Source organism: Ruditapes philippinarum, unplaced genomic scaffold (assembly GCF_026571515.1).
Source record: "Ruditapes philippinarum isolate M1 unplaced genomic scaffold, ASM2657151v2 ctg2665_1_1_1_1, whole genome shotgun sequence".
Classification (NCBI taxonomy): Eukaryota; Metazoa; Mollusca; class Bivalvia; order Venerida; family Veneridae; genus Ruditapes; species Ruditapes philippinarum.
The window spans coordinates 283453-305068 of record NW_026862957.1 but is presented as its reverse complement, the minus strand read 5'-3'; the positions used below and the strand labels follow the sequence as shown (position 1 = coordinate 305068).

Here is a 21616-nt window from a genome sequence, read left to right as displayed (position 1 = left end):
ATTGGTCTTTGTCTGGTCGGCGCTAAAACATTGCGCATATCATTAATCAATACAGACATCTTAAGCGTGACGTAAGAACTGCTGCCCTGACAAAAGATCAAAGGTACCGGTATGTCAATATACATTGTCTTAGCACCTGTTGACACTTTGTTTTTAGCTTGGATATATTGAGAAGGGTAAATGTTTTGAGCGACTATTGTAAGTTTATACGCTAATTGCAAAATATGATTTTCCTTTATATATCGGGCGCTGATTAAAAAACTGAACATTGTTATCAAATATCCCTGGTAACATTTAAATAAGATTCATATGTTTCTTTGAACATTATGTCATTGTTTCTTTACCAATCAGTTCTTAAAATTGAGCCTGCATCAACGCTAACAGAACTCTCAAAAAAGGTCCAAATAATGTCATTTTTTTAGTTGAGTTGATTGTTATGGAATTTTGCAACCGTTTTTGGTCTATATATGGTATGTGAACAAGTAACTTAAAAAGATACAATACCTTATTTGAATTTGATGTTCATTTTAAGTGTTGGCCCCCTTTTTTCCCAAATGACCCCCTTTTGAAAAGTTTATGGGCCCGAAGGGCCTGCTGGAAATTTATTCTAGATTGAACACTGCATTTTCTTTGCAATCTTGGACAAAAGCAAACTATGCACTGAACATACAAACAACAAATGTCAACTTTAAATTTACTACATAATTGAGTATCTTATAGTCAACTTTTACAGATGATTTGTGATGTAAATCTGTCTCGATGACTTTTAAAGATTAAAGATTAAATGATCGTGTTAAACGTATTTTGTTGAACATGTATGATATTTGGTAACAGTTTTTGAATTCTTTCACTTCCATTGGACTGATGTTTAAATTGTTCAACTGCTGTCTAGCTTTTATAGAGCTAGGCCAACCTGCTCATCTGTGCAGTCTGACCAGGCTTGATACTGTTGACTGACAAACTTAAGTTTTTTATCCTGATATTGCCAAAAATGATGATTGACAGTTCCAAAATAGAAGCTTTACAAGTCCATTTAAGAAACTCATTATTTAATTGTAAAAGAAACTATTTCTCTGTAGTAATAGAATAATTGTTTTTTGTTTAAATTTACAGTGTAACCTGAAGAAAACCAAGTGTGAGAACCTAGTATCGTGTATGATGACAGATATCTCTCCCAGTGTTAGAAAATTCATCAATGTCTCAATCATAGTCAGTGAGATACTTCCATCATTAATGGAGATATTACAACCCACATTCAGACCAGTAAGTATAACAAGTGTTTTATGTAGAACAATTTTAAGATTCTTTACCAATGAGAAATGATATTTTTTATTATTTTAATCATCAAACATTGCTTTTCTGTTGAGCATTATAAATGAGGTCAGTTTGTCAAAGATTTGATAGTTAATCATCAAGGTAGTTTGCAGAAAGTTGGTGGTTCTACACAGGTACCTGCTCATGACTTTAAAAAATAAAACAAAAAAGATGTAGGTGCACCTGAGTTTATCTTCCATTAGTAAAGCAAGAACATTCCCCATATGACTCTTAAAGTGTCAGTCTAAATTTAAACTCAACCGAAACAAAAGGACTACCAATATAAGTTCAAGTAAAAGAGTAATAAACATTTAAGAAAACAAAAGAAATAAGATTTATATAAGGAATGAAGTGACCATAATAGTTGCCTTGCAAAGGTTATGTCTGTAATATATCAATAATAATCTGCCATTGAAAGTAAGTTTATATATAGAGATTCCATGTATATTTATCAGGTCAACACCCAGTTGTACAGTTCTAAAGAGAAGGAAGATTTACATCAGCTTGTGAAAACAATGATATCTTACAACCTGACATATCATCAGGAAAAATCATTTGAAGGACAATATACTTATGTGTTAGAACCGTAAGTTTTTGTATTGGACTTTGTGTATGTAGACGATTGCTTTGTGGCTTAACTATTCAAAGAATATTTAGGCCATCTACTCAGCTTCGTATCTGTGTTGGTGCAACACTTGAATGTGATTTCGCTTGCCTTAATTCTATTTCTTATTATCCTTTTGAAACTTCACACATCTCTGAGATCATAATTGTAGCGTCAGAATTGTCAGCCCCTGACAAAGATCCATAACCTGGAATTCTACTGAAAAATGTTCCTTATTGAACTTTAAAATTTCCCGCATTCTTTTGTTCAAGAATGTTTTCATTAGATTGATGAGTTTACATGGTTGCTTGATCTATTATATTAGTTATAAATTGCACTAATTTATATTGATCCAAAGGAGATAAAGCATGTTTGGCAAGTGAAGAATGTTAAGCTAAAATGTAATAGCAATGATATTATGCATAAAAATAATTTTCTTTCATTCTAGTCATGGACTTTTCTTAAGGAGGGAATTTATATTGGCATAATAGGTAAAAGTAAATTATTATTATTACATTATGATGATTTTCAAGTGTTTATTATTATGTTTTCAGTCATGTGGATGAAGTGGTAAAGTTTCCTGGGTTGAAGCAAACTAGGCAGTTGTCATATGCATCCAAACAGTTGGTGGCTAGAGAGGTATACAGTGACCCAAAACTTGCTCAATTTCTTCAGTATTCTTACCTTGGTTTTGACTTAGAAACATTGTATTTGGAATTGAATGGATTTTAGTATTAAATAAATAAAATTGAGCAATAAGTCTTTTAATTATGAAGTCTAAGTAAAGTTGTTGTAATTCAAAGGGTTGAAATGTCCACATCTGCTTAGTATATGCAGATAACTGGGTTAAGTATTCTGTCTCAAAATGTAAGAGTTGCTTTTCTTTGATAGCAGACAACAGAAATGTAGAGTATTGTACTTTTGGAACATAAGTGTAAAGACATTTAGAGTAGTCTCAAGGGAAAACTTTTAATTTATTGAAAAAGTATGCTGTTATTTGTATGCTCTTATATATCAGGAGGTATATATATTTTGGACTTGTGTCTGTTTGTCACAAAGCTTTAACCATATCATATGCAAGGCCTTTCACATATAGCCTCAGAACTTTGTATGTGCATGCACTTTGATGCCTGACAAATCAAGGGGTTAAAGGTCAAGGTCATGACAGGGGACATGGCATTCATTAAAACGTAGCACTTTCTTTAAAAGTTCATTATCAATGATTTAATTCATATATATCCATAACGACCATAAGGTATATTTACAAAGTTGTTGACATTAGAATTAGATGATATTCCCCTTTAAACAGCTCAGAATGTATACAAAAAGAGAGCTGAATTTTATATATTTTGTTACATTTCAGATTGAGTTAGAAAAAATGAGGAGAAGTGAACAAGCTAGGGCTCCATTAAATGTTCAGTAAGTTTAAGATTAATATAGATTTATAATCGCTTCATGTTGTATGGGGGGAAACAAGAATTAATAGGCCACAATATTTTCCTCTGCAATACTATAATCTTAATAGGTCTTTATGTAACAGTAAGAATTAGCATTGGTTTGTTTTAAAGTGAGTTACCTAGAGAAAGATCAGCTAGCAAAAAGGAATAAAACAGTCCGCTAAATTGGTTCATGAGTTTCATCATTTAGTGATAAGTGACATGGCAATAACTGATGAATCTTGTACATTGAATTTTGTAAATAATTTTCTGTTTCAGTTTAAAATATTGCATATATTGTTAGGTTGTTTCTATAAAAGGTGATATTGCACATGTGTTGTTAATTATTGTTATTTTTTTCATAATTGATTATTTGCCATAGGTAGAAAATGAAGAAAATAGGTAGAAAATGATGGGAAAAAAATATTTGTATTATTCTTTGCCTTACTGCTTTCAGAAAACTAGAAGTTATGACATCTGGAAAAGATAGGGGAGAAGAAGGTGAACCAAAAACACCAGCAATACCAAATCATCTACAGAGACTAACAGCTAAACCTTTAGGCAAACAAGAGGAAACTGTAAGTACAATAGAGGCTTTTTGTTAAAAAAATGTATTCATTTGCAATATATTTTGTATTGTTTATGAAAGCAAGTTAGCCTTCTGTATGTTAGAATTGATATTGACTTATTCATGTCGGTTAAAAGAAAAATCATCTTGCTCTTCCATGCAGTTTGAGTAGACGACTTTATACTCTTGTGTGCTTATTTGTAACCTTTTTCTATTGAAATCACCCTCCAAACTACAAAGGACAGTTCTATATATTAAGCAGGATAGTTCAATATACAAATTTGGAGATGTAAAATGTATGCTGGAAATTACTGTTCAGTTGTGGGAGTGAATTTATCTACCAATGTATCCAGGGGTCTGTTGATATCTGAATTATGCAAGAAGTGGTGGTGTCTAAAGTCTCCCAAACCAGTAAAGTTTGAATGTACCCATAAAGCAATTAATGTTAGATAACAACAGTGTTACTTAAATACCAAATAGATGAATTTACTACTGTAGTAGTAATTTTATATGTGGTTTAAGATTTTATTGATTAATATTTTCTTAGTAGTTAGATAAAGTGCTTAACCATTAAGGTGCTTACTACAGAAACAATAATAATAGATCTACAACATAGAGTTAGGGAAGGCTACACATCCATTTTGTCTGTCCAGACTATATAATGTTACCTGCTCAATCTTAATATTTAAATAATGAAATATTTTTAACCAATAATAAACGGTGCCTGATTTAAAGTAGGACAAATCAATTTAACAAATTCAGCAACACTTAAATTTTAATTTCCTTCTGTTAGATAAAAATATTACATACATGTACATAATACATAATATGTATACTATTTAAATGAATTCTATATTTTACAGCAAGTGAAAGACTTCTTTGGTCGTATTATGAAGAAAACTACACCAGAATCTAAATCAAATAAATCAGGAGGTAATTTGTTTGACCAATATTCTATTTACTCTTCTTTGCGACCATCATTTGTCAATACTTTTCAACTAAAAATTTCAATGATTAACCATGTACTGTAACTGTGGGTGTAACTTTCACCTTAATCAGGCCTTTCTTTTTTAGTATGGGTTGCTTTCTTTTTGACAGCTTAATTTTAGTATTTTATATAACTGTGTCTTGAGTTGACTGTAACACATTTTAAGACAAGAACTATTACACAATCTAGGTAAGGGAACTTGCACGTATTTTATGCTATGATTGGTTATCCTTTTAACACATTATTTATTTAATATTTCAGATGAAAAGATAAAGACCAATGTGCTGGCCACAGATATATGGTTTCATTTCCAGCAAGGATATTCCAATGCTGTCCGCAGAAATGTGAAAGTTAAAGAATTCTTTTGAACTCTTTATGATATATATTATGTTTAAAATCATACCATGTTGACATGCTACAGAGATTTCAATCACTGTTAACTTTGCTTGGAAGAATAACGAGTGTGTATGATATTATATGTACAATAAAGCATACATATTTTTATCAGATACAATGTACCCGTAATAATAATATAGTCTTGTATACAATATACTTCCCTGACTTAAATGTCAATTATTCATAAATGTGACAGAGCTTGTCTTGCAAAAAATTGTGCTGTCATTTTTCAATGCGCAAAATCTATTAAGTATGTATTGTTTTAGAGAGAAATAATGATGTTTGTTACGTGATTCTCATGCAACTGACAGCTGCATATGTAAAAATAAATATACATGTACCGTAGTTAAAACTTCAGGTATATATTATTTCAGAGAAAGATGACATTTTGATAAAATTGTTTACTAAGTTACGCAATGTGTTATGTGAAGTAGAAATCTGAAAATTATTATAGTAATTCAAATTTGTAATATTTGTGTTTATAGTAAAGACTATAATAATTGGTAATTTGTAATTACTATATTTATTCTTTTGTTTGTTAGAGATCGGTGTAATAAATTATACTTTCACAGAATGTTATTTGTTGTAATTGTCCATTCATTAGTTATACAACTTAAGCGATTCTTTCAGACCTGACTGATAAAGACAGAATGTTAAAAGGTATACTGTCTCAGAAGTAACAATTTATTACATGTTTGTTGTAGTATTTCTAAAATGACAATACCTGACGTCGGTCACTATATGAATTGTTGGAGGCAATAGCGGCATATCGGGCCATTTTCTGAATATATCGCGGCGTCCGTGGCTGAGTGATTAAGGTCGTTGACTTCAAACCACTTGCCCCTCACTGCTGTAGATTCGAATCCCACCAGGGACTTTGGATTGTTTTATGTGCGTAAGCTATCGAGATAACTTTCGGAACATCAGTGGTTCTACTCGCGTATCTAAAATTATACCCAGAGAGGCCCCTGAGGCCTTCCTGTACCAGTAAAGCTGGAAAGTAACCATGACATTTATAGTGGTCTCTCCCAGAATGAAATTATATTTAGAACACTATATAGTCTGTGAAAACATAACTACATGCACTTGCAACATACCTGTTCTTAATTTATGTCCGATGGTTACAGCAATGCCTTGTAAATTGTATAGGATAAAATAACCACAAATTTTAAGGTTAACTATTGTGTGACTAGTTGGATAAAGTAAACCTCAAATATATCTGACAGTCAAACATTCTTCTAAAATGAAACAATTCGAAAAATAATAGGCCTATATATAGCGTGCAACTATATATTTCATTTAATACTGTCAAAGGCATTCACTTGAATCTTTGCGCTTGTCTTCAGAATTATAAATGTAGGTCGCTAAGTCCCGTAACTTTACACCCTATAGTTACTATCAATCGCTTACAATAGCTGTGCTGTTGTAGTGACAGCTCTTGTTGTTGGTCTCATGGTTTAATGTAAGTGTTAATGTTTGTTTGTTTTTGTTGTTTTTTTTTTGTCGAGAAGGAGCGATTCACGTTATCATAGAACACGAGCAGCAACAACGATCAGTAAAAAACAAACCGAACCGTCGTACGCACGACAGGTGTCTACATTACCCGTATATACTTTTCATTTCCACACTTTTATTATAAAAAGTACATATTTGCCTTTACGACATATTTTGACCAAAAATATTCAGTTATACCTCTAATATTAATCAGTTGGTGGAATTGTACAGGAATTTCCGATAAATGTAACATTTGCCATGTCTTCATTATTTGAACTTTGGCCTTTGTATTTAACGGATTTAAGGTACTGAAATACGACAGTCAACTCCAATGATGAACCTCTAAGGTGAATTTTTCAGAGCTCATGGTCTTTTTAAAGTTATTTATTGAAGATTTGGGACGGAGCATTTGTTTTGTACAAACATGTTTTTCGTACATTTACTAGTTAATTTTTTCCCGACTTGTATAAAAAAAATATTTGCGTTTATAAAGTTATTTAGTTCTTATGTTTGAATATTTGAACACATTTTTTCATTAACTTTTGTACAGGAATTCAGAATAAGTAAGAAATCTTATTACACATCATTTTGTCTGAAAGTTACCACTGTCTCATGTGGAAACGATGTCTTTTCACATATAGTTCTAAAATGTCTTAATCACGTTAGTGTTTATTTAACTCTAGAATGGCTGTCTTGTAGTTTTACATCAGTTTTATAAAAGTTCACGAGCTCTCGCGCAAAAACTTGCATTGATCATCAAAATAATGTCACAATGCCTATTTAAGCATTTTCAAGTTCAAACCAGAATACATCGAGTTCTTAGTTGTGTCATGGGAAAATGATAACCAAGTTTCCACCGGGATTATTCCTGTCAAGTTTGTGATAGATTTAATGAACTGCACAAATTTCATCTTCTAAAACTGTGAACAGATACATTGAGTACAGCAAGATAAATGCATGACAATCTTTTGTATTTTCAATAGGACACTGTGTACAATGTATTATTCATCTAGCTTAACACGCTCTAAATGGGTTCGCTTCGTAATCAACCTATTAGACGAAATTTTGGCGGTAATCTGAAGAAAATGCAGATAATCAGTAGAGACATTGTTTTAACAAAATTGCCATCCAAAACGGTTCTGGCCGTCATTTTAAGCAGGTTTTCTCGACTGTTTTACGACAAGTGTTGTATTACGCACTATTGGCTTTTGTCACTTCAAAATTATTACATTTAACCCACAACTTCCCAAAACATAAGGCATGTAACACGGATAGTGCACGAAAAATGGATCTTTTATGGTGTCAATTTTTTTCGGATAGAAAGTGTTGTTTCGTGTCCGCACATTCGTATTTGAGGTCGTCTGCTGGTGAATTTTACGCGTCAATTTACACGTCCGAGACAGTTTTAACACCAAACCACAAATTTGCGTCAATTCATTCTTTAAATATTGGTCAACAAATTGGATTACAATTCTCGATGCAATCCTTATTGATCCCAGGGGAATACAAACCGGAAAAGTAGTTGCTTTCTAGTGTGTCATTTGTTTCTACTAATGGATTTTGTATCGTTAATTTCTTATTAATATCTCATAATCAAAATAGATGAAATAATATCACTTTATGATGTTATTGAATTATACGAGTGATAGAAAGGTTTTCGCTGCTGATGAAATTTGGTTCCGCATAAAGGAACAGCGCGATTCATTCACAACTTGGACAAAATGTAATTGTCACCTCGGCGCACGCATCCGGGTGATTCGTCAAACTCGAAGAAAAAAGGAACCATTGCACGTTGTTCATCTTGGAAAGACCTTGACCTCCTCAATAAAAAAGTACAGATGAATTGTACAATGCACTATATCTCGAAAATTATGTAAAAACGAACGATTTATAAAGGAAGGGACATAATAACGGCGGTACAAGTCATTAATGAGTTGTATCGCCGGAAGCTGAAGAACAATTGTACCGGTCATATTTTATACTTTTCCTGATTTTAATATTTATCGAAACAATAGTACCTTGTTTCAATATTTATTTCAACAAATAGATTTCCAGTACTTGGTCAAATTCACATCAGATGTGTTTTTTAATGAAACCGAGATTAGTATACATGTAATATGTATTCCTGCAAATTTTTACTTTATTAAAAGTGACAAATGTTATGTAAGGCATAAAATTTCAAATATCGTACACTCACTCACTCAAAAAAAAAAATACTCTACAGCATTTGGACAATATTATTATGTCAGAAAAAACAACGATGATATGTAATGGTGCTCTATTTGATACATCATGATTGTGAAAAGTTACTCCAACCCGTCTACGTTCACGTCACGTTTTTGTGTGTCGATGGATGTTATGCACGACATTGTGAAATAATAAAGAGAAAAAAAATTGTAGAAGAATGACAAGGCAGATACTGGCATAGTTTTTTCTTAAAAACGTTAACAAATTTAACGTACTAGTCGGCATACAAAATATAGATGTTCAGGAATGGTTTTAATATATTACATGGTACATGCAAGGGACATGCTTTTGTTTCAGTGTGAACGGCAACGTTGAAATTTCCCCTTGATTCTTCCAGGGAAGTGTAGCACCTTTACCAGTCTACAGACAATAGAAGGTGACGACATGTATCATAGAAAATATAATCGGAGGTCCAACCAACTTGGAACACAGGGGGTTCTGTCATTTTTTTCCTTTCCCCCTATGTATATCATATAACAAGGGATACAACTCAAAATTGCTCAAGTCATGAAAAAGTAAATATAACGCAGTATACAACAGTTTTTTTTTTTCTTTTGATTGTTGGACATTGATGAAAGAATCGATAATTTCAATTAAAAATGATACACTTTGTTACATGGACAAAATATTATTAAAAATAACCTTTCATGTTTCATTTTTACACACGTTCGTAAAATTTGGGTTTGTAAAATTACACGTGTAAAACGACATCTAATGCAAACGTATGCTCATATAAGAAAGTTTAATCATGTAATCGGTAAAAATCAATCATGTACCACCAAGAATGATGCAATCATTATCTTCTGGTACAAATTATTGAAACAATTATTGTTTGTTTTGATAATTTCTATCCTCGGCTTCCATTTTGATGTTGCCCGTATGTTCCATGCGTAAATCCAACTTCTGTTAGTAACTGTCAATTTCATTGGCTAATGAATAATAATAATCTGGATAATAACGGCATATAGCCGCGACAAATAGCGGTTTTTTCATCAGCCAATGAAAATACTCGGAACATAAACACACCTGCAAAATGGACGACAACTTGACAGCCAATGTAAATATTGAAATGTTAGCTATTTCCTGCAATGTTACAGGTTTTAATGAAGTGTTTGTAGTAGAACTTTGGTAATGACTCGTTCATATATTAACTTCTACAATAACTTTGATGGAATAGAGGATATTTTATACAGTTTACACGTGTGAATGCATTTTACGAACCCGTGCTGGTAGTGCGAGGCCACGACTTGTATCCCTTGTTTATATTATATATATAGATTAAATAAAATAATGACAGATTTCCCTGTGACTTGGAAATGTTAACCGCTTCATTTTTATATTTTACGGTATTACAGTCCACTTAATTCGCCTGTAATTATAGGGTTGGTCTCCATACAGCGTGTATTGTACCAGTCAAAGGGATTTCGTGCTTTGTGTGTACACACTTTAATAACGGCCATTAAAACAACTTAAACGCCCATTCTTCACCAACTATCGTCCTGCACAAATTGGAACAGAGATGGCCAATAAATATCTTCAGATGAATATATGGTTTTAAGTGGTTATTATTTTTTTTATTAAAAAGTAGTTTTTTTTAAATAGTTTAATAGAGGAGTGTTTTCGATGGAAATTTAAATTTGAAGGATTTAAAGAGGTCTTTACTTGCAATTGGTACTTTTGTAGAAAGAAAATCATCAACATGATCAATACTCAATAAATTCATGTTAACACTTTATATAAATTCTTTCGTTGTTGCCTTTTTTATTCGAACTGTCTTTTTTAAGACATTTACTATGATAGCATTAAAATGAAACACGAAAAAAACTCCCATGTTTTCTTTATTCTTTATAACTTCGTTAAATGAAAACGATCATGTAATTTGTAACATTTATTACTCGAAGCAGGCATCGTGTTTGATTTCTTAGGTAAATTTCTTTCCGATACAGTTGCAATCTAATTCCCTTACGCAGAAACGAGCATTTTTATCTGTTTCATTGCTTCACTGATAAAGGAAAACGGAAGCATCCCATATTTTAAGTCAATTAGAAACACCAAAGGGACTTCATCTAATACGGTAGAGAGCATATTAATAACGCCGCTTTTATAATTTTACAATATTTGAGATGCACTATTAGATTAAGTGAAATTGTTCAGTATCAAATAATTATCCGTGGATCCGAATTCAATTATTACCTGATATAATCAAAATTACAAAAGTAAACAGTAGAACTATCTCGCTATTCTTTGCTAGGCTAAAAAACCATTAAATCATCTCCACTCTTAATTGATTGAGTCGGAATTGAATCAAAATATGGTCCCTCATGGTTTGCGCACCTTGTACGCTTTTGATCTCATTTCCTTCGCAAATCACTGTAAAACATTCAAATTAATTTTAGACAGAAGTGGGTTTTTGTCAGGTGTGAAATGGCATGGAAATTTGTTGTCATTTATGCTCATGGATTCTTTTGTAGTGAGCGGAACTGGATATATCACTTTACAAGATCTCAAATACAGGTGCTTCACTGAAATTGTATCCAGAAAAAGATAGAATCTATGGAAAATATGCAGTGATAAAGAGAACTATTTCAGCACTTAATATGATTATGTTTGGGTTTGTAAATCAGTAGCATCATTTCAGATATGGAATGATTCAGAGCGGAGCTTAACGTGCCCTAGGATAATTAGCTATTGTCTCTTTGATTTCTATAATTTTCTATAATTTGAAAAAAAAATATTCAAGGTTATTGATGGTAAATCTTGTAGAGTAGTCTGTATATAAATGTAGTGGGTAGGGAGGGCGTACAAATGGGCAAAACGGTTAACGTGTTTGTTTCTGTAGATTACATAACGAAGACTTCTTTTTTAAGAGTCGATTTTTAAGGATATTAAATTTAACAAGGGTATTCACGCCACTGAATCTACAAAATGTTATCTGAAGGCCTATAGTCACTGAATTTAAAGGGAGACACAGGCAATTTTTTCATTTCTTCGTTTTGAATTTTTCATTTATTATTCTGTAAATGTCCTCAAAATTAATACACTAGGTAGTCACAGAAACAAAACTTTTCTCCATATAAAGAATAAATTGGAGGTTCCCTAACTTGACCTAAGACCGTTAAGATTTCACAATAGTTGTCACAGTGAACTCTGGAAACGTTAAAGAACATGTCATATGAATGATTTAGACTTGTTCCAATCATACAATATCCACAATATATCTTATCGTAACTTCCAGGGTTTGTTCAAGTCACATAACTTGTTTTAAAACTATTCGGTGATTCTGTTGGCGTCTAAATTTCGTTCAAACTAAATACATTTATTTTCGCTTCAACCCCTAAAAAATAGACACAGAAATTTATGTGGTCACTGATTTGATATCATGTTTAACCGAAATAAGTGAATGTAGCAATGTGTTCACCCTAAGCTACTGAATATAGCAAAATGTTTACACGTATCTATTCCATTCAAAACATGTTTACCCGTATATATAGACAATGAATATAGCACTCTGTTTACCCGTAGACATTGAATCTAACATAATGTTAATATGCATTTTGAAACAAATTAAAAAGTGGGCACGGCAGAAACAAATAAAAAAATTAACAAAAAACTGCCGTTTCTTTTTCAGATACCGCTTTGATAGTGATAGCAAGATTCATGTAGAAGTTTTTTCTGGAAGTCTTTCCAAAAACGGGAAATAAAAGCAATATCATTAATATAGTTTTATTTCAAAACTTGAGCCAAGATATCCGGCAAAATTTCCATACAGCAATGTCCGTTTTTTCTCATTTGATATTCTGACAAATCGATTGCATTAAACTTTATCGACTTGCTATTCTAATTCTATATAAATTTGTCGGGTTCTGTGTAATGTTATCGAGAAAATCAGATTATAAGCTGACATTTTTAAAGACAAATTTGTTGTAATTTAATTTAGATAATATCAGGATAACAATGTAATGTAATAAGAGGAATAATGGCCTCTAGAAGCGGAGCGGGGAGATTCATCAGCCTGTATGGGCCGTATTAGAAAACACTTAAGCCAAAATGCCCCATAATTGAGAGAAGTGACTGGCGATTTAAAGCAGTTAGACTGATGAAGATATACTTCTAAGTGAGTCTGATTATAACCGACCTTACAGACGCTTGCTATTGACAAATTGTTACTTCCCGTTTTATAGTCGTCTATGTGAATGGTGTAACATACAAAACAGTTATTTTCATGTATCCTGAAGGCGTTCTCTTTTGTAGAAAAATGATTTTGCAATACATTTCAGATAATATTCGCTGTTAACGAAATGAGAAATATTGTTTCATTACAAAAAAAAAAAATTCTAACTGGGTGATAGGGCCTAATAATGGAAGAAATGATAACCGCTTGTAATGTATTTTATAGAATTAATTTATGTTTTTTATCTTTCTTTTTTTCTTGTTGTTTTATTTCATACTATTATGTCATAACGGTTGTATTTTTTTATATTTTAATATTAACTTTAATCTTTATATAAACAATGCTTTATAAAATACATATTCTACTCTGTTTTGTAAACGTTGTGAACTTGTTACCAGATTTAAGAACAGTATTATCGAACATTTGTTTATAAAGACTTTGTTACACGTGACACATATATAAATGTTATACAATTTGTATGATATTAAAGCTAGTCTGCATAGCTCAATCGGTCAGAGTGCGACACTTGTAATCTCGACATTGGTTGTTTAATTCCCAGGTTTCCCGAATAGTCTTTCGAGTGAGACTTTAAATTGAGGTCCCATGTATGAGTTCTTAAACACTTGGCACGCTAAAGAATCAGGAGAAGCTTCTGGAATTAGGGCATCTTTCTGTATGTGTATCTTGCACTATCCTTCAAAATCTAAAAGGACTAACACTCTTCTGGAGGACTTGTCCATATCGGCAACCGGTGGCGAGTACAAATAAACTCCAATACACACTATGACATTCATATAATGTGTTCTGTAGTGACATTATGTCCATTCAAGGGTATATATAGTAAGTGAACAGGTGAAAAACAAAATATGTTTACATTTTGCCATAATTCCTTTAAATGTCATTATTTAATTCGTTTTAACGATAAATAACTCACGTGGCACGATGAAATTTCTGTAAATATCCATCTGAATGGACTATTCACGTCCTATTTAAAAAGAGTGTGGGGCAGTCTTTTTATAGTTAAGGCAGATTAATATTTTATTCTAAACATTTTTCAACATCAACTGTTGGTCAATCACCATTATAACAGTCAATCCTTTAAAATATATATTTAGTCATTTCAGAACAACTTGACCGTGAAAAATTAACATAATGCCACCTTAATTAGAATTTATGCTTTGTTCTATATGTATATTACTATCTGTTAATAGGGAAACGTAGGCCTGATACATGACATGGAGAACTTCTTAATATGTGACTATGAAACATCATTAAACGTTGGTCATGATTTTTGAAAGTAAAAAATGCTTTTACATAAGCAGCAAAAGCTAATTTACAGATACATGTATAAAAAATTATGAGTAAATCTGAACATTATTTGACTCTGGATAATAACAATATATAAACATATATTTCTTAGAAATATCAGAAGTATGATGTTTTCTGTGTTTTATTTCAAGACACTGTATTTAGTGTATTATAAACATAAAATGTGTTTTTTATTCTCTTATATCATTTGAATTCATTTAGAAAGGAAAGGTACCAGTGAGTGAAATAATTTATTCTTTTTCGTATCGGAAGATTTACATGGTTGAAAAGGTTTCACGCAGATTTTAAGGTCAGCATTGTTAATATATTAATGCACATTTATTACACTTTTACACAGTCCTGCAGACGAAAACTAATATTACCTAATTGTCTAATCTTAAATGATTGACTATTATTGTCTAATTTATTACTTAATACGAAAATTCCAAATATGTTCCGTCAAAACTGCACGTAAATTTCGTGATTTCTTATTTGCACCGACGTCTATTTCAGTATTTGTGAAATTGTATATTATAAAATAGTAAACCTTTGGTACAAAAAGAACATATATATCATGTGGAAACAATGGGACGCGCGTTCTTCTGTCACAAAATTCTTTCCAGTGACAATTTTAACTGATGCCAAATGTCACAGTCAGTTAAAAATACAATTATTATTGCAATCCAATTGACATTTTGCCGCAGAAGGTTACAAGAAGCGAAATTTTGTGTTCTTATTTTAACACTGTTAGTGTCCATAGACTTTTTAAAAGAAAGTATTACTAAATATTTCATTTCTACTTCTATATTTTTCATATTTGAATGAAAGGAAATACAATTTTACGTATAAACTTGCGTAACATCGCGTCACTCATATCATAAGAAAGCGAAATTAATATACAGAAGTATCCGTATTCGGTAGATATGTTTAAAAAGGGAAACACTTTGACATCAGAATCCACCACATTGCGAGAAAGGATGACAGTTCTTTATGCCTCTAACGGATATTTTTGTATTAGGAAATGCTAGTTTATAAGGTTAACAAGAATATCACGCTATAAATTGAAAGCACTCTTCCCCATTTTCAATTTATTCTTGTTATGGGAATTGAAAAGAACGTTTTATGCATTTTAAGTGTTATAAACAGAGCTCAACTGTGAGAAAATTTCCCAAACTGCATTAAAGAAGAATTAACCCAACTTAGAAGATCTTAAATTATCTCATTAGCACTCATATCCCGCGCATTAAGAGTTTTAATTTCCAAATCTCCTTATATCTCGCCGAAAATCACGTGGTTCGAGACTTCCAGCCTCGATTTGGTCATAAACACGTCAAGAATGGCAGGAAAAGCCGGCAAAGATTTATTCCCGGAACGCGTTAAATGAGGGTAAAATGACTGTTTACATGGTTTTAAATCTTTCAGTGTTAGCTTCCACAATAATGGGTCGTAATTTTATTTCAGAAACACAGTTGAAAACTATAAAGTATAGGCAGTAATCCGGAATTGAGAAACATTTTCATTAATAATTAAGACAAATTTTGCAATGGGTTATTCCGGGACAAATTAAGCTGTCTAACATTGTTACGGTTGGAATGGCTATAAATAATTCCAATATAGACGACAATTGCAATTACTTTCGCGCGAGTTAATAAATTTTTATCGTAATACTGGTCTGTTGATAGTAGCATTATCAAATCAAAGGTGGGAATTTTGTCAAATTTTGTTACTGGTCTCCCAATTAAAGTCATTTACTCCGTTATTTCGTAGAACTTGGAAAGATATAGTGTTTTTCAATTCAATTAATATTGGTCCAGCAACCGACTTAATCGAATTATCTAATTGCGCATGCGCGTGGTTGTCTATGGAAACCCCTGGGAAGCTTCAGTTGTCATCTATCTCAGGAGTGATGTGTCACAGGCTCTTGCCCTACGTCATAATCATAATTATCATTCAAAACAATGCGCAGCATGCTTTTTTTGAAAATGGGTCAGTGATTCAATCATTGCAGCTTTTTATTTGACATTGATGCAGCTTTCTGTCTTACATGTTATTTTTCTCAATTTCTTTATTTTCCCGAGGAATGAATATAAAGGATAACTGAGTTATATGCGTATAAAACTTCCAAACTTGCAATAAAAACTGAACATTTTGTTAAGTGGACAAATGTCTACGAAAAGTTTTGTCCAGGAATAAATTTTTTTTTAACTTTTCTTCTAACGCAACTAAATATTTATAACAGAAATATGTCATTGACCAAAATAGGAGAATATTCTCATTTTGCAGCTTAAAAACGCTTGGTTACAAAGCATTAGTAAAATTAAATGATTTTTTAAATGTTCATGATGCATCAAAACGGCTGCCCTTCTTATGCATATTTGTTGTCTTTAAAAAAAACGTTTTCCGGAAGACTTAATACTATAATTGCATGTTAAAAGTTATTATTTACTGTGACAAAATATCATATACATTTAAATGTATTATAATATTCAATCTACTGGAAATCAAGATTTTTTTATAATGAATAACAAGTAAGCAGTTTATCAAAAGGATATATACTATTAAATCGTAAATATATACAGTTAAACGTGCATTTGTTTTATTGAACTTGACTCACACAGTTATTAAAAACATGCAAAATTCAAAATACAATATACGTCTGATAAACAAACATATACGTTATAATTAACTTATAAAGTCTGTGCCAAACACAAACTTTTGATATAAATTCATTTCAAACATGATTATATTTCCACTTTATAGAAATATATATTTTTGAAATGATTACATTGTGTCATGATATGCAAATTGTTTGTCATGTTGTTGCCAAGTGAAAGTTTTTCGGAGATAATTACAGTATAACCTGTACAGAACAGCCCCCTTTTGTGATACAACCATTTTGGTTGTTGCTGAGAGTTTTTGCTGTAGAGAGATTTAAAGTTATGAAGTGTTCCTATTGGAAAAAGTGATATTGTACTTGTAAAAAAGGTAATTGCTTTAAAGAGGGATTCCTTGCAGAGATTATACTGCTTTTATAAGTTAAAGCCTTATAATTGAGCCGCGTCATGACAAAACCAACATAGTGCGTTTGCGACCAGCATGGATCCAGACCAGTCTGCGCATCCGCGCAGTCTGATCAGGATCCATGCTGTTCGCTTACAAAGTCTATAACAAGTAGAGAAACTGATAGCGAACAGCATGGATCCTGATCAGACTGCTGGTCTGGATCCATGCTGGTTGCAAACCCATTATGTTGGTTTTGTCATGACGCGGCTCATATATCTTAATACATGTACGAACTAGTCTGGTTAGTATTTTATAAAACGTTTATGTTTCACTGTTCGTCATATTGTCTTCAAATATACAAATACCAGCATTTATCTTACATTATTTGAATATCGAACCACCTTAATTAATAGTGTATTAATGCTTCTAGATATATAATCTAAATAAAAACCTTAAACCACCGCCTTAAATTAAATGATAGTCTAAAACATCCTTACATCCTCATGAACCAAATTCTTCTTATATCTTATTAGTTAACCACGTCGCCACTTGATTTTTGCTCGAGAAATCTTATTTTCCAACAATTCCTCCATTCATTAATTTCTGTCTAAATTGAAGCTTAAGCGAAGCCTGTAAACTAATTTCCTAAAGGCAAAACAATTTGTTTCCTTAACGAATAGAGGAGATCTCAGAAAATATACTTAGTTAACATTATCAGCGTCGTATATTCTCGTTTGCTTGTTAGAACCCCCAGTAGAAAGGGTTAAACCTCCAATAAATTTAGCAAAAACTCTTTAACAAATCGTGATGTATGGATTTAATATAGAGACAAGACTTAACACACAAGTAGGGTTTCTTGTTAATTAGCATCATCTTAAATTAATTGAAGTTGTGCTTAATTTGTATCTAGTTTTAAATATGCACTGGAATTGTTCCGTTATCACGAAATCTCTAATGTGACTGTAAACGATTTGGAAATATAAATTATAATAACGGGCAAAAATTTATGAATATGTTCTATTTTCCAAGTTATATACTCGCAGATCTCTTTTCATCATTGTTTATTTCATCTCTAAAACACCATGTACACAGTAATATGTTACAATTTTTCACTTATATCTTGCTCATGCAAAGCATAAAATTTAATGTATTATGGGACTTTTAATGTGCATGCTTTGAATGTAGCAGTAGTGAGTTTCCTTTAGGGAATAAAATAAATGTGCATCCGCTTGTCTCTCAATTGAATCATTTTTCTAATATTAATAACAAATCGTAGAGAAAATAAAGGAAAACAAAGCGCTTAAGTACAATTTAGATTTAGGAAAATAAGGTTAAAAACCTTTTTGTATGATCTGAGCATATTGTACCATAGTTAATATTTATTCATTACTATTTCTAGCCAGTTGCGCTTTAAAGTTTTGAAAACATAAAATCAGCAATATAATAAACCTATTAAAACCGCGCTCGTGACCAAAAGTAGGAAAATAACAGTTTGATATCAGTACAAATACAACAAAAACGTTATAAAATGAAATTTAGATAATGCGTTTCAGAGCGATCAATTCTATATGCAAATAAGATTACACTACTCAGATATGAAATAAAGTGCTCTCTCACGAATTCGTCTTTTAAGTTGTGATAAACCCGTCAGAATTTTTAGCAAAATGGCTGGCAGTTATGTGTAAAAAATCTAATCAGACTACATCATGATTGATACCATAACACTTCATTCCCCGCGCTTATTTAATCATACATTCAACCAAGGGATACTACCACTTCCAGTAGGCACACCGTCCCATGTCGCGCGCCGCTTACCCAATTACTACGCCAAATTACACGTTATAGCCACTTTGGGATTCTTCGGACAATTTCTCCACATTAAATTATTGTGGCAAATTTAATTTCTGATCCCATAATTGGAGTTTGGTACTTTATCAATAGAGAATAATAAATTCAAGCGCACTAAATGATGAATAACAATTTCTAGGAAACTTGACTTTATCGCGACCATTATGAAAAATTCATTATTTTACTGAATATGATATTTATCGGTGTATTTGAAAAAAAAATCTTTTGCATTCCAGATATGTTTTATGAAGGATTACTCCCTCGTTTTTTATAAGACAAAATAAAATGAAATTTTCCTGCATTTCTAAAATGCAATAAAAATATTGGAATCGTCGTCTGTGATTAATATATTTGTATAACTTTGCAAGAGTTGTTTTCTCAATCTAACCTGTCTTACAAAAAACTGAGCAGAAATAAAATACAATGATAAATACTAAAATAGATAAAATATTATATGACTAATGATTACCCTTCTGTCAAGCATGCAGCAATAACTGTTTCCTTATACTTCTAGTTTAAAACCTTATTTATTGTTTCTAGTTGACAATTAAATAGCATATTATACAGAGCATACAAGGCAAAATATCATGTTTAAATCATCAAAACACTCTATCAGCAGTATTCTTAATTTTAGTATTTGAACTTTTTTTTCCTTTTCTTCTTTTTTATTTATTTTTTCTAGTTAATATAAAGCTTAATTTAACCAGGGTCTCTCAAACATTTCTTTCTGTTTAAAAGACCCTGATTTATAACAAATCATTTTCACTAGTACTGTTGTTAATACTCATGAAACGTATAAAATAAAATTATTTAGACAACGGGTAAAGAACAATGCTATAGTTGCCGAAAACATTTAAATACATAATTAAATTTTTGTCAAATATTAATACAAATGCAATTAAACTCACTATAAAATCATTATAAAATCGTACAAGTAGAATCATCATGTCATAACAGAAACCAAAATGAAAATGTTGCTTTAGCTAATAACCATAATTTTATTACATGTTTAAATGTTTTATCATTATTATTTTTATGTTTTATCTATTCACTGTATGAATACACACTTGTCGGTAAAATCAAAACGTACGTTACACCTATTGAGAAAATCAAAAACTATTTCATCCTTGTAAAATTTTCTTAAGAAAGATGTCTTCAAGCAGCATATCTGTTTACTATAAGAACATAATGGAACAGTCCGTTGAATGGTCACAATTGTTGATAAGTTGTATTTGTAGCAGTTGAGGTTGGCGACCGTCCATGTGCAAAATTGTGCTCACATTGGATTAAAATGAGGTTTTTAATTTTGCAAAAAGGCTAATTTACCCATTTGAATATTCGTATCAAAATGCAAACAATGATTTCACTATGGACACATGGCTAATTGAATCAAGATTGCAACAATACACGTATTCAGATGAGTACATCTACATATAATTCCACTGCTTTAAATTCCTGAAAAGAACATACCTTCTGTAATTTGAAGATTACTAGTTTATTGAATAACTTTTATAAAAGTTGTGATATTTTGCTTTGAGCAGCATGTTTTTGATTTTATGTTATGATTTTCTTTATATTTTGACACGGTCCCTCTATCTCTTTCCATACAAAAATTTAGTGCCCAGTAGAAATATAGCACTTAAAGGTGCTGAATTCGTGTTTTGAATTTGGAACAGATATTTCAAAGTTTATGGGATTTCTTTATCAAAAGTTGAGGTAACAAAAGAAAAGAAAAACACACTATAGAACCTGGTCAAACTTTTAAAGGCTTTTCACTTTTGGGTTGCAGCAGAGCAGATGAAAGACAAATCTATAGGAAAATAAAAATTTCACTTCCATCTTGCTTTACAGCATTACAGACAGTCATATGATGAAGTTAATTACTTTTTTTATTGAATTTTAATTGAGTAATTGTGTGCACTGATAGCTTTTGAATGTCATGAAAAACTTTAAAAGGCAATATTGAAAATGTCAAGAAAGCTATAATCTAACAAAGGTTTTCTTCTATTATTGCTCAAATGTTAAACGCCTTGTGTGAGCAGACGACATTTTATATTTAACGTGAAACATGAAATGCAAGTTTTTAGTAAATCTTATTCAATGATGTTTGATAGAAAGTAAAATAAATTGTTTTTTTTTGTCGTTTATTGACCAGCGTTTAATACTTTAATCAAAGTATCATTTAAAACACAGTCCGCTCTAATAAATATGTCTTGCCCAAGTGTTCTACGCATGTTTC

General features: G+C 31.5%; 1 protein-coding gene across 1 annotated transcript in view; it reads left to right on the top strand.

The window, feature by feature from the left end:
* Window positions 1-5880, top strand: part of LOC132720779 (chromosome transmission fidelity protein 18 homolog) — a gene marked incomplete at its 5' end in the record, with an annotated part of 34759 nt that extends 28879 nt beyond the window's left edge. Inside the window, 7 exon segments of the mRNA XM_060704986.1 lie at window positions 1114-1263; window positions 1770-1900; window positions 2473-2557; window positions 3282-3337; window positions 3812-3932; window positions 4786-4855; window positions 5172-5880. Coding sequence (XP_060560969.1) covers window positions 1114-1263; window positions 1770-1900; window positions 2473-2557; window positions 3282-3337; window positions 3812-3932; window positions 4786-4855; window positions 5172-5278 — 720 coding nt within the window.
* Window positions 5881-21616: the final 15736 nt, after the last annotated feature.